Source organism: Filicampus tigris, chromosome 3 (genome assembly GCF_054856515.1).
Source record: "Filicampus tigris isolate MCC_2025a chromosome 3, RoL_Ftig_1.0, whole genome shotgun sequence".
NCBI lineage: Eukaryota > Metazoa > Chordata > Actinopteri > Syngnathiformes > Syngnathidae > Filicampus > Filicampus tigris.
In genome coordinates, this window is record NC_141219.1 from 16581879 (window position 1) to 16595359 (window position 13481).

Consider the following 13481-nt stretch of genomic DNA (forward strand, 5'->3'; position numbering starts at 1 on the left):
CCCACTTCTTCTCCTGAAGTGACCTACTTCCCGTCACCCTTGAGCAGCTCCCGCTACTAGGACTTGACAGCACAGGGTGTGTAAGTTTATCCTTTTTGCCACCACCACCATTGTGGACGTTTTGCCCATTTGCTGCTGGATGTGTCGCGTGAGCAAGCAGTCAGTCAGCAGTCAACGATGAAAGGTCGGAAGTGTAATGGAGTAAAAGTGAAAGTTACTAGAAATCTTAATGATGTAATGTACAGATATGTGAAAATACAACTTAAGTACAGCAGCAAAGTATTTGTACCCTGTTACAAGGTTGAAACGCCGGTAATCAGTCTGGTGCAGGTTTTGACCTACATGTGACTGAGCGCTCGTATTAAATATGAGAAGAGTCTTCGATGTGTAATTAAAAGGTCTATTAACGGTGTCACGTGGCGAGCAGCGACCCGCTAACCTGTAATTGTGCGAAAGGAGGCCGCCCCGCCAAGGCGAAGCAGCGCCGTAATGAACATCACGGCCATTAAAGTGACAGAAGCGGGTCAGACTGCTGATCCAGCCTAGTCATTCAATAAAGGAATGGCCGCTCGTCTGAGAGGTTAGAACACTTTCAACCTAATAAATCGCGAGCCGCCCGCCCGCGCCACATTTTCCACATTCATCCCGACTGGATAATAGGTTTCAGCGAGCGCGGCCACGCAAGAGCTGCTCCCAATCTCCTGGCTGCCCAAACGTTCTCATTTCGCCACCTAACCTAAATTGACCGCGTTGTGGATCTTGAGAGCATGAACGCACACACACGGGAATAGTTAGGAAAAGTGTAGCTTTAATGTAAACACAACATTCGATTGGCTCAGCACAAACATTCCACATGAGAGCAACCAATGAACTACAGAAATCAGATGGGGGGGGGGGGGGTGCAGCACAAAAACATTCACAGTAAAAAAAAAAAATCTGGTATAATTGTAATATATTTATATACAATACGGTGCTTTTAAGGTGACAATGGATCGGATATGAGGGGAGATGTGTACACGGGGACGGAGAGGCGGCGTTTGGGGGTGAAAATAGAGAGCTGTACTTCTGTGTGAAGAAAGGAGGATGACAGATGGGAGGGGAGAATGTTTTAAGATGGAGGCTTCGAATACGAGAGTCCCCTCACAGACAGAGGCTGCCTCCGATGATATTCTCCTTGTGCAGTCTTCTATGTCGAAACAGATTCACATTGAGGGCTACGAGTACAAATCAAATGTGTGGTTTGGAGGAAGGGGCATGAGGCTTGAACCAATCAACGATTCAATGGTCAGAACCTTAAATAATAACCAACTAGGATCCTAATCTGTTCTCAGATGGTTGGCACCAATATGACAGAGATATTTTTTTCTTCCCCCATGCGAGATATTATCGGCCTATAGGCGGTCCTGGTAGTACAGGAGGCCACTCTACGCAGGACAATACTCTCTTTCTGTTGGAGGACAAGAGAAGAGAAGAGGAGCGGAGCGGAACAGACCTGCGGGCTACTCGGTCATGTGAAGGAGAGGAGAGCTTCCATGAGAACGACGCCTCCCCTGATATATTCGCAGCATCGTCCGCGCCATCTTACAGCTTGTCGAAACGGAGCAGCAGACAATACTCGGGGCGGGGGGGGGGGGGGGGGGGTTATTTGCCGCTCGCGCCCACCGCCACCCTTACACCACCCCCACTCCCCCGGTTGTTTGTTTACGCTCATCGGCAAATCATTCAAACATTCAAAGACAAAAGTGGGGGTCGTGAACTCATAAGAAGAGGAAGGGGGGGGGGGGGGGGCAAAATCATGACATGAATCCGACGTGATGTCTGGCGGCAGCTCTTTGGGTCCGTTTCGGACGTGTTGAATTACATATTTTTGTGTGTTTTTTTTATGATTATTTTTTTTTGTTTTGTTTTTTTAAGTACCATGAAAATGATGACGCCTCACGCTCCCGGCGACGACGGCCGCGCTCAGTATAAGCCACACCCTCTCAGGTTGTTTGCGATAATGATGTCGGTGACGGCGTCGAACACTACCTGGATGTTTCCTGTGTCCGTGGCACAGGTCAGGTGACAGTAGATCTCCTTATTGGGAGAGCGGTTCTTACTTTCAAACTGAACCTGAATGTATGCGGTAGCGTCGTCGTAAGTGTTAGCACCTGGAGGAGAGGAGAGGAACACGCACGTTAAGTTTCGAGGAAGTTGATTTTGGAAATGAGAGCCAAATGGTCACCTGTGTATTCGGGAAAACAAATGGTCAGCGGCGACTTCTTGATCTTCTCCGCGAAGAGGTCCTTCTTGTTGAGGAAGAGGATGATGGAGGTGTCGATGAAGAATTTGTTGTTGCAGATGGAGTCGAACAGCATGAGGGACTCATGCATGCGGTTCTGCCGCAAGAAGATATGTTTTGAGATGCAAGTTTCATTTATTCCATTACCCTGCTTGGAACTGAAAACAATCATCGATCCCCATTGAAATGAATGGAAATGCCATTAATCCCATACAGCCTTTCTTTAAAAAAAAAAAAGTTTCTGTAATGTATTCTTAACTAAAAATGGAAATTAGGGACCTTGTAAAGTCTGTAAACTCTGAGTATGATCCTATTCATGATTTGACAAATTTACAAATTCACCCTGTTGCAGATTTTTTTATTTTTATGTTTTTAAACCTATTCTCCCTTATTTAGGCTCAGGCCAAAGCCTTGTCTAAAGAAGAACATTTGTTTAGTGCCATCTTGTCGAATGTGGTAAGGGGAAGAGCTTACATTGGATCAGGCCATAGAACTGTCAAAAATAAAAGTTGTACTTTGCCACCATCTTTTGACATCTATGATAAACCTTTTTGGGAATGTTAATTACTGGCAAATGTCCGCTGTGCAAATCCAATGTGATCAAAAATTTTCTTTGCTGATTTTGTGGTGTTTTTTGGTTGTTTTTTTTTTTACCTATCCTCACCGATTTGATGAATTTGAACTTTGACCACAATAGGATAAGCGTTTTTTGGAAAATGGATGGATGGATGACAGTATTGCTTTGGCGCCATCTTTGGGTCCAATGTTAAGGAGAGCTATGCCGCTATCTTGGGGCATTTATAGGCAATTATAAACCTTTATGTGGGTATCAATTACTCAAGGATTTTTTCTATTTGTTGCAGGGTTCGATATTTAAAAAACTATATTTAGTATAGTAAATGACAGAAAAAATTGTGAGCATTTTTGCAACAATTACTCGACCACCCTGTAAAGACCGTATCTGTCCGGACATTTTGGTTTGAAGATAATTGATTAAAACCTGTGAGATTGAGAACTATGTCACACTGTAATTGTGGGAAAAAAAGCATTAAATACATTTTCATCATTTCAGTTTTCCAGATTCTTGGGGGAGCGTGTTTAAAATGGTGAAATGGAACTTGAGCACCTTTTGATCAATGGATGCCAGATGAAGTAGTATTAATTTTTTTTTCAAAAAGACGTGGTTTCACGCTTTCCGCAGACACAGACAATGGCAACCCTTCACTTGGAGTCTCACTTACAGTTGTTTCGTCCTCGTGGAGCACCTGGTCGTAACCACTCAAGGCCACGCAGAAGATGATGGCGGTCACATCCTCAAAGCAGTGGATCCACTTCTTCCTCTCTGACCTTTGCCCTCCCACGTCAAAGAGCCTGCGGAAGAGACAGCAAAAGGGAGCTAGAATCCCCGAGTCGGGTCTTGAAGTATAGTCCCGGCTATAAAGGGAGGGACCTGCCTGAAATGGAGGTTTTTGAAGGTGAAGTGAGTTTCCACAATGCCCGTGGTCTTCACTCGGGTTCTCAGAATGTCCTGCTCTGTGGGCTGATAGTCGGCAGCCCCGATCCGGTCTAAACTGTCCAGGTAGCTGGTGACGACAAGGAGCAAGATATAGGGATCATTCAGAAACAATTAGCACTCAGCCATCCATTTTCTATAGTGTTTATCCTCAGTAGGGTCATGGGTGAGCTGGAGCCTATCATATCTGAGGTGGGGCACACCCTGGAGTGGTCACCAGCCCACTCACATTCACACTTAAGGACAATTTGGAGCTTTCAATAAAGCAAACTGAAATGTTTCTGGAATGTGAGAGGAAGCCAGTGTAGCGTTCCATCCCAATTTATTTCTTTTTTTCTTTTTTGTGTAATTCTATGCCACTCACTATTGGGCCGAGTCATTGAGCTGGTATTCGCGGGCCCGGTTGAAACATTCCTGAGTCCCGGCGTCAGCCCAAACGCGCTTCATGGCGCTGAGAAGCTCGGCAGAGTATGGCTCCGTGTCCTCCATGCGACTCACGACGTCACACACCAGCTTGGCATCCGCCTGGAAATGAAACCGCAATAAATTGCAAAGTATTGGTACATTTCATATGACACATGGGTTTCCAGGCCACTATCAAGTTCTTCAACTTTACTTTGTTCAACACCCTAAAACCATTCCAAAAAATATATAATGGCTGATATATATATATATTTTTTTTGTGATGGATTAGTACCGATACAGTCACAGACACCAAGGCACTCTTTTGTGGCCGTTTTATAATCAATCAGGAATATATATCATGCATGTCTGACAGAATAAAGTGAACTGTATCATGTCAATCCTCTCATGTGCCCATTAAGATGCAATTTCTGTTGGTATATGTTTATAAGGTTTATATTAATGATTAAAGTTTGTTTGTTTGTTTGTTTGTTTGTTTGTTTTAACTCAATTAGGATAGTATGATGGCTTTCTCGCAGTATTTCATGCATATACTGTACTTATTTTACACATTTACCTGGTTTCATCGACTGAGAAAAACAGAAAGTTATTATTCCGTACATCTTGCTAAATGCAGTACAGGAAACAAAGAGCTTTTACTTACTCGAGTGTATTGTACAGAGTGCTTAACTCACCTGCTGCTTACTTTGTCAACCCAAACATTTTTTTCAAGAATATATTCTATGTAGGCTCACAAGTTGAAACACTGAGCCCTGAGCAGTTGTGATGTCATTTTCAGTCGACAGAAGTGACAAAATGGCCGCCCCCTGAGATGGCCACAAATGCGTGGATTAACTCTATTCCACAAACGCAATATTTATCAGAATGCCTTGTTTCAACTAGTGGGCTTGCATGGAACATATTCTTGAAAAAAATATGTTTGGGTTGACTTCCCTTTAACTCATATTCCATGAATGCAATATTAATCAGAACATCATGTTTAGACAAGTGGGGCTGCAAAGAACATTTTCTTGTCACGAATAATTTTGGTTCAGCTTCCTCACTAATATTTTTTTATATATGAATTATTTTGAAGCTGACCATCTTTAGAGCAGTTCACTTGAAGATCATAAATGTGATATGTTCACAAACAGGACTTTGACACAGAGTAGAGAGTGGGTGAAACCATTTTTCCCTCTGAAACAAAAATTATCTTTATTTACCCAAGAGTAATGAAGAGAGATTTTGTTATTATTTCAGTTATAAACAGTTTATTTGTCTAGTCAAGTCAAATGTATTTATATGGCCCTTAATCACCAAAGAACATCAAATGGCTTAACAAGCCCACAATTGACAAATATTAACAACATCCCATGATCTAAGGAAAATAACCCTATTAAGGGATAAAAAGAAGAAAGCTTGAAAAGGGACCCATAGATGAGGGGAATCCCCTTTCCTGACAACCGGGCTGCGATGGATGCCGAGAGGGCAACATTTAACACATAATGTGGTGCTATACAATGTTAACTAGAACAGCACGTTGTGCTTGTGTACATCTAGGAAAGCCCTAAATGCAACCAATTCATTAGTGGTAGTAGTAGTAGTAGACATGATAGTACGGTTGTCAGGGGTGTCAAACGTGAGATGTCGGGGTCACAAACCCACCTCCACTTTTCCGACCCGTCAGAAAAATACACGACGTCGCACTTATAAAATGTATTATATGCTAATTTCCACCTTATATAACCTTTTGTCTTAGCGCAAGAATAATATTGTATTGTCACTCTTCTGTAAGCAGAGCTAAGAGTCAGTGATCGAGGAGTGTGGTTGCATGAGGCAGATGATAAGCGATAACCAATAATGTTCATATTTGTGTAGGACCTCACTTAAGGAGAAGTAGGCATTTCATTTGTCCCCTTTTCTACATTTTTTTACTACTACTACTTTTTTTTTAGTGGCCACTATTGAATGCTATCAATGATAGCAGAGATGAAAAAACGGGTTAACTGAATTTTCTGGTGGCATCTTGATGTCAAGGAACTGTAGAAGTGAGTTGAGGATCTTGTGGCGTCGATAGACAACAACAGTGCAGTATAAATCGTTTTAGTAGGGCATCAATTACTTGTGGAGGTTCACTGCACACACTCTGTCCTGGCTGCTCAGTACAACATGGCTGCTACCAGATTCGTGGCAACTGAAGGGGGCCCCAAGGGACACATTGGCTCATATCAATGACAAAACAATCCTTTAGACCCGGCAGCGACGTGGCAGATATCCACCGCATAGGACCCCCAAAGGTGGCTCATATTGGTCCTTAAAAACGAGGTGGTGTTCCATGGTCTTTACTGCCTGGGGCCCTACCTCAACGTTACTTTGATCAGTGGTTCTCAAAGTATGGTAGGTACGCAAAAGAATCACTGTCTGACATACAGATACAATGTACAACATTTAAAGCAACACTGTGTCATATGTCAGTTTTTTGTTGATTATGGCGGCACCAGGTGGACAAAAGCGGTAGTGTTTTAACAAAAGTCAACCACATTTCCGTGTGCGCCAGTGGTGGACTGAATTACATTTCTATTTCCAGTGGCTGTGTGAAAGATGAATAGCGATGAGGTAATGAATCTAATTTTGTTCAAACAATACTTTTGTTTTTTTGTTGGTTTTGGTTCTTCTGCCATGATATCAGTAACAGTGGAAGTTAGAATTGACTTCCGTCCTTGTAGCAAAAGGAGGAAGTGAGTATGCCATAAAGCAATTTAGGACATTTGTATTTTTTTGTGTGCCAGAGTTGCTCCCATCCTCCTCAAAGTTGCTTAGTGCTAGTAAAAACGATACAGACCCCCCCAGGGCATGACAAAATTCCCATTCAATTACTTGTAAGTCAATGTTTCATCAAAAGAGTTGTGAAAAAAATGTATTAAGGTCGAATTCTTGCCCAGTGCTGCTTTAAAACATTAAAGTGGAAATCAACCCCCTAAAAGCAATAATATGTTCTCTGCGCCTTCACTTGTCTCAACATGGCATTCCGATTAATATTGTATTTGTTTTTCTGACGAATGATGGGAAAACATTTAAAATTGGAAACCCCTTTATTTAGTCCGCCATTCATCTGCAATCCGTCATTAGTCTAATTTTTGCGGCAAGGCTTCGATGGTTGCAGCGAGCGCAGCGAGGAAATTAGTGAGTTGTTGTTGCTTGGGGAACAGATTTGAGTGAAGGACCAGGCAGTCAAAGCAAGCAGGCCGGCTTCCAAAGCGCATTGAGTCACTATTTTTGTTCAATTATCGTCCACATCTAGTGAAAGTTTAGTCGGACTCGCTGACAGATGGCTGCTTAAAATTAGAGGCGGACCAGCCTATACGCGGGTACGATTTTTTTTGATGGGTCATCAGAGTCAGCGAGTAGTCACCCAGTGACCTTTTTTCTTCAGGTGGGCTAAAGGAGCAGGTCCGCTATACCAACAAAAACCTTTGGAAGAACCTGAAGGGTGAATATGAGAAGTTATGTGTTCCATCCCTGTAAAGTTCCTTTTTTGTAATGGAGAGTTACTTTTAAGGCAGAATGTTACAGGGTTACTCTGTTTACGACCGTTCCGAAGGTCCACGCTCAGCGGTGGCAGACTTAGCATTAGCGAAACGCAAGCAATTACCCGGGGCACCATGATTTCCAGGGGTTCCTAAGTGTCTCCTGAAGACTGATCAATAAAGCTTTCTTTGATTTAAAGCAATTGTTATTGTTTTAGTTCTACCTCAGACGCTTAAAGCGGAAGTCAACCCAAACATATTTTTTTCAAGAATATGTTCGCAGCAGGCCCACTAATTGAAACACGGCATTCTGATTCATTTTGCGTTTGTGGAATATGAATTAAGCAGCAAAATCCACCCGTTTTCAGTCCTCTCCGGGGGCGGCCATTTTGTCACTTCTGTCAACTGAGAACAGCTCACCTGTTTTCTGAAGCTGAGCCATGATTGGTCGTTATCTGAGCCCTGAGCATCTGTGATGCCATTTTCAGTGACAAAATGGCTGCCATCAGAGATGGCTAAAAACAGGTCTTATTCCACAAACATAATATTTATCAGAATGCCTTGTTTCAACTAGTGGGCCCCCATAGAATATGTTCTTGAAAAAAAATATGTTCGATCACTGTTTTTGTGGTAATTCAAAATATGAATTGGCGTTGTGGCGAGCCTATCAAATGCACAGAAGCTTTCACATTACGACAAAAAAAAATCTATTTCCGGGTTCAAGCCAGCAAGAAACAGCCGGGATGCCTTCAAGACAAAAATACACTGAATATAGTACACGTATTTTGTGTTTTACATCAATATTGAACCACATTTACAAATTCATACGGATGAAATAGTTCGGTAATGATTTTGAGAGTGACACGCAAAGCTCGCCGCCAGCGCTCATTCATTCTGAACGGAGAGCTCAGTCTCATTCATCTGGCCGCCTCTCCGTGTCAACGGCTCGCCGTCTTCACTCTGCGGCATTCGAAGCCCTCCGCTGCATGCCCGAAGTTGCCATCCCTGAGGCGTGAGCCACAACCATCCTGCCGGGGGAGCGGCGAGGCTCCAGAATGTGGCTTGAGACCTCTCATTCAAGCGAATGGGAGCCGGCAAGCTTGGCCTCACGTGCGCTTGGGAAAATATTTACCTCAAGCTTCAAAATTAGCATCCATTAGTACATATAAAATTGTAAATATGGTTCAGCGTTGCTGGAAAACACAATTTCAAAGGACGGTGACGAAACTTTCCAAGACGTTTGAAATACGATGACTTCCACCAAACATATCAGCGGGGCGCAGAATCTCCCTGCCTGCATTTTGATCAAATTCACAAAAATCGAGTTCTACCACCCCGCGCCACAACTTAGACCTGTTCCAAACTGGTCTGAAATTTGTTCTACTTTCAATCACCAAATTGTCAGGTGCGCCGAGGGCGTGTAAAAGAAAACACCCTCGGCCTGCCAAAAATGGTGTCCGGCAAAACCCTAAACTAGAATTTGCCTCATCAGAAAAATCAAGATGTGCCAGTTTTTATGCCGAGTGCACGCGCACTGTCTACGAAAACAGAATGTGCTTCATTCTCAACAGCAAGAGCGCAATGCTTTGCCAGTTGCAGCAGCGCTGCTGTCAGTGTCAGCCAAGGAGGATGCAGTCGAGATGAAGCACAGGATGATACAACACTTGAGAATTAAAGCGGTGGAAATGGTTAACAATATTAAATGTTGATCAATGTTACAGAAAAAACATTTGAGATTATTCACTTTGTTGGATAATAACACTCAAGAAAGAGTTTAAGGACTTTATCCAGCTCTGGAAAAATGAGATTTTTTTTTTTCCAAATGTTGTAGTTGGTGATGATTATTCAAAGTTTTGGCAGTACACAGATGTGAATTATGATTGGGTTTGCCTTAGGCAGGGAAAAATGACAAAATACGCCCCTGGTGCTCAGTTACCGCTTACTGTTTTTCATTGGATTGTTAAAGATTTATTTACTAGAAGAGTTTTTCCACACAAATATTGACTGTAATCTGACTTTACTCCAGCACAAATTAAGGCGACATTGTCGTTCTTATTATATTTATATATTTTTACTCTTCAGTGATTACATTTACCGCGTGTATAAAAACGATCGTTTCTTTCGGATATTTTCAGTATTTCTTTCATATCTCTGACAATTCATCTCTTCGCTGTCACCCCTCATCATTTTAGTATCGGAGCATTTCAAGCCGGAGGCAACTGACTTTTCGATCCTTGTCTCCAAATTCGATTCCCAGCGAGTCCATGGCTCGCAGGATGGCTGCCAAGCTCTGGATGGTGTTGCTGTAGACCACGGGCTTGTACTGCTTCACGTCATCCCCGGAGAAGCCATCTTCATGGATAATCCTGCAGGCGCACACAGATATCAGCACAAGGAAATGTCCCATTCTGCCATATGTTCCTGTTGGACCACAACCAGTCATCTTTTCACCACGGAGGGGGGGGTGAAATCCCTCATTTGAATACACATTCAAATTGTAAAAAGAGAGTAAAGAGTTTATCCCAACGCCAGGGAGTTTTAACCCATACGGAATGAAAATCCACTCATTGCTTGTGACTATGAGTTCCTGCATGGAAGGACCAGAAAGAGGGGCCTTTTTAATATTTTGTGCAGCTGGCTGTGTGCAAAATTGTGTAATTATGGATGAGAAGTGGATACGACGCACAAACCACTGCAAGAGAGGGTTGAATTAATAAAGAGTCCGGGTTGCGAATAACCATTCGTAGTTTACGCAACAATTTCATCAGCGTGGTTTAGCTGCTAAGATTATCGTGTTTCAATGTATTGTTTCTTTTAAAGTGTACATTGGTAAACCTCACAGACTACACTGGTCAAAAGGATATTTTTACATTGGAGGCGTGACTGTGCTACTTAAAGGCAGCTTCTTTACTCTGCATTCAATCTAATTTGATCAGTAATACTGCACTATTGCACATTTTATATTGCTTAATGGCTCTGTGTAAATTTGTGTATCTGTTTGAAATGCATGTTTTGTTATCGTGTTTTTTTTTTTTTTTTTGCTATTGTACAATCGACTCCCAACTACGGGAGACAAATTCCTTTTGTTTCAACATACTGGCCAAAAAAAAAAAAAAAAACTTCTGATTCCAAAATATGTCATTTTCAAAGCTCTTCAGCATCCGCAGCTTGGACCAATCACACTTAAGTGTAAAAATAGAAATTCTCTGACATCTGCAGCTGCGAGTGACTAGCACAAGTTAGTGCATCGCCGCCCCTGCCCCCCCAAATGGGCTGGCTTTTTTTCGATTCAATTATTCATATCCTGTGAGGCTAAAATTTTACCTCCTCTTTACCGTTACCCGTTACCAACAAGAGATATTTTGAGCCTTTCCCTTTCTTATCTGCTCAACTCACATTAAATAGCAGAAAATATTTGGACAACATCAGGATATACGTGATATTTTTTTTAGATGTATTCATGTAAAACACATACATGTTCAGTCATTTAATTTCCATCATGGGGTGAATAATGTACACTATCATTTAGCAAACCTTCTATCCATGCAGATTTCTACCTATCCATCGATCACCTTTTCATCTATCCACTGTATTGATCTTGATTCCATCTATATAAATGTCATTTATCAATCCATCCAGCATTTAGCTACTGCATCTCTATCCATCTATCTATCTATCTATCTATCTATCTATCTATCTATCTATCTATCTATCTCCACAGGTTTTCAGTTGGGTTGAGGTCTGGGGAGTGAGATAGCCATGGGAGGAGCTTGATTCCGTGTCTGGTGAACCCCTTCCGCAGTTTTCAATATGAGAGTACGCTGTTGCAATAAAAAATGAATTTATTTTAAGACATCTTAACCAGGGGTGCCGGCAATTATGGAGGTTTATGTATTATATCTACCAATCCATTATTATATATCTATCAATCCATCTATCCATTAATCATCTTTCTATATCTACCTATCCATCTAGCTGTCAAATATTTGTAACAAGCTGTCTATCATATATCTAATTCCTTAAACAAAAAATGAGAAAAATGGTGGAGCAGAAGGGCGGGGGAAAAAAGCTAGATAGCACAATCTTAGCCCCGAGAGTTGCGTTCACGGTGGTTGTGGGAAAATGATGTCTGAAAGGGTAAATAGGTGAAGGAAGAAGAGGAAGCAGGAATGGGGGGGGGGGGGGGGATAGGGGCGCTGCACTGCGGAGAAGCTTCACATTACAAACTATACAATAGACTACGTGATTTCCCCAGAATACATCTCGAAACTTCACTAAGAGGTTTAGGACGGAGCAACAACAGTGATTTAAAAACATCAAAGAGTGATTTAGCTTAGGTTTAGATGCGGTTTTCCGAGCCATATTTCTACGTAAATCCGCTTTTATAGGCAAAGCACTCCCGCCGATATCGGGCACTTAAAGCCATTAAGATTAAAAGCAGAGGTATTCACTAATGGAGCCGCGCTGACCTCACACACGAACACATACTCTGAGAGAGAGAAACAACACCCACACTACACTACAGTCACTACACTAACCGAAAGCCCCCCCACCCCCCCACCCCCAGCCCTAAAGCCTCGGTAAGTACATTTCAGCACCGGGGCCGAGCGAACAGCACCGGCCAAGCGGGGTCTCTCCTCCCCGGTCGAAAGGTGCTCCAGCCTCCGGGCACTTCTCGCGGGCTTCGGCCTCTGGAAACATGGCGGCTCAACCGAGAGGAAGGAAGGGGAGGAGGGAGGAGGAGGTGCAGGGTGGGGGATATCTCGAGGCCTTTTTTGAAGCATAGACAAGCAGTATTTATAATAAAATAAAACAACAACAAAAAGAGAGGGACTTACTTCATTTGTTTGACGATTGTGCTTTTGCCGGATTCTCCACCGCCTGGAAAGAACACACAGGGAGGGGGCGGGTAATGGTGAAATCAGTACCACGGAGAGCACCACCGGCCCGACCGGGGACAGGGTGTGGGGAAGCGGGGAGGGCGGGCCGGGGACTGGTTGGTGATTAGGGGCTTGGGGGGACCAATGTCTTACCGAGCAGCAGCAGCTTGACGTCCTTGGCGGCCACCAGCCCGTCCTCCTTCAGGTTCTTCTCGATGGCCTTGCTCCGGTCTAGAGCGGCTCGCTCCTCGGCGCTCAGCGTACATCCCATGATGGTGACGAACAAGCGAATGAACAAGCGTCGTGTTCCCCCCCGGATTCCGCCTTGGTCCACCCCGCGACGCCGACTCCTCAATCAGTGCGTTGTCGTCGCTCTTCCTCTCTCCGCTACAGCATTAGTAGGCCCGGATTGAGGGCAACCCGAAGCGATTTTCTTCTATTTTTTTTTTCCTTCTTCTTTTTCTTCTTCCTCGGTGTGTGTTCTCGCTCCGTCCCCTCTCTCAGAGGGGGTTGGGGGCGGGGTGGGGTCGTTGTGAGAGAGCCTAGCTGCGGGGCTGAGGTTGTTGTTAGGTGGGGAGTGTGTAGAGGGGTGGGGTGGGGTTGGGGGGCTGTATCTCTCTCTCTCTCTCTCTCTCTCTCTCTCTCTCTCTCTCTCTCTCTTCAGGGCGGTGCTGGTGCTGCTGTTGGTGGTGCTGATGATTTCCTAGTGTCTTTTTTTCCTCGCAGAGTAGAAGGAGGAGGAAGAGACACACCTCGCGCAGACTCTCGCTGACGTCAGAGTTTGGAATCACGTCGTGTAAAAAAAAACTTAAATTGGACTTCAAGTAACGACTTTCCATGTAGCTGCGTTCCTGCTAATAGAAACACGAGGTCATCAC

The 13481-nt window shown here is 43.5% G+C and overlaps 1 protein-coding gene across 1 annotated transcript; it reads right to left on the reverse strand.

Moving 5' to 3' along the window:
* Nucleotides 1–788: 788 nt before the first annotated feature.
* gnao1b (guanine nucleotide binding protein (G protein), alpha activating activity polypeptide O, b) lies at nucleotides 789–13208 on the reverse strand. Its single transcript, XM_086024997.1, has 8 exons — nucleotides 12757–13208; nucleotides 12562–12604; nucleotides 9948–10089; nucleotides 4159–4319; nucleotides 3736–3864; nucleotides 3523–3652; nucleotides 2225–2378; nucleotides 789–2150 (listed from the first exon to the last, which is right to left on the reverse strand). Exons 1-8 carry the CDS (start codon nucleotides 12872–12874, stop codon nucleotides 1963–1965), a joined length of 1065 nt encoding a protein of 354 aa, XP_085881123.1. The 5' UTR covers nucleotides 12875–13208; the 3' UTR covers nucleotides 789–1962.
* Between the last annotated feature and the right edge of the window lie 273 nt (nucleotides 13209–13481).

What these genes read in the sequence shown, in the direction of transcription:
- gnao1b (XM_086024997.1), bottom strand. Translation starts at nt 12,874, where the DNA reads ATGGGATGTACGCTGAGCGCCGAGGAGCGAGCCGCTCTAGACCGGAGC. An exon ending in TTGGAGACAAGGATCGAAAA is followed by an intron (nt 4,320 to 9,947) that starts GTCAGTTGCCTC and finishes TTTCATTTCCAG; the next exon opens with GCGGATGCCAAGCTGGTGTG. An exon ending in CTCAATGACTCGGCCCAATA is followed by an intron (nt 3,865 to 4,158) that starts GTGAGTGGCATA and finishes TGTCGTCACCAG; the next exon opens with CTACCTGGACAGTTTAGACC.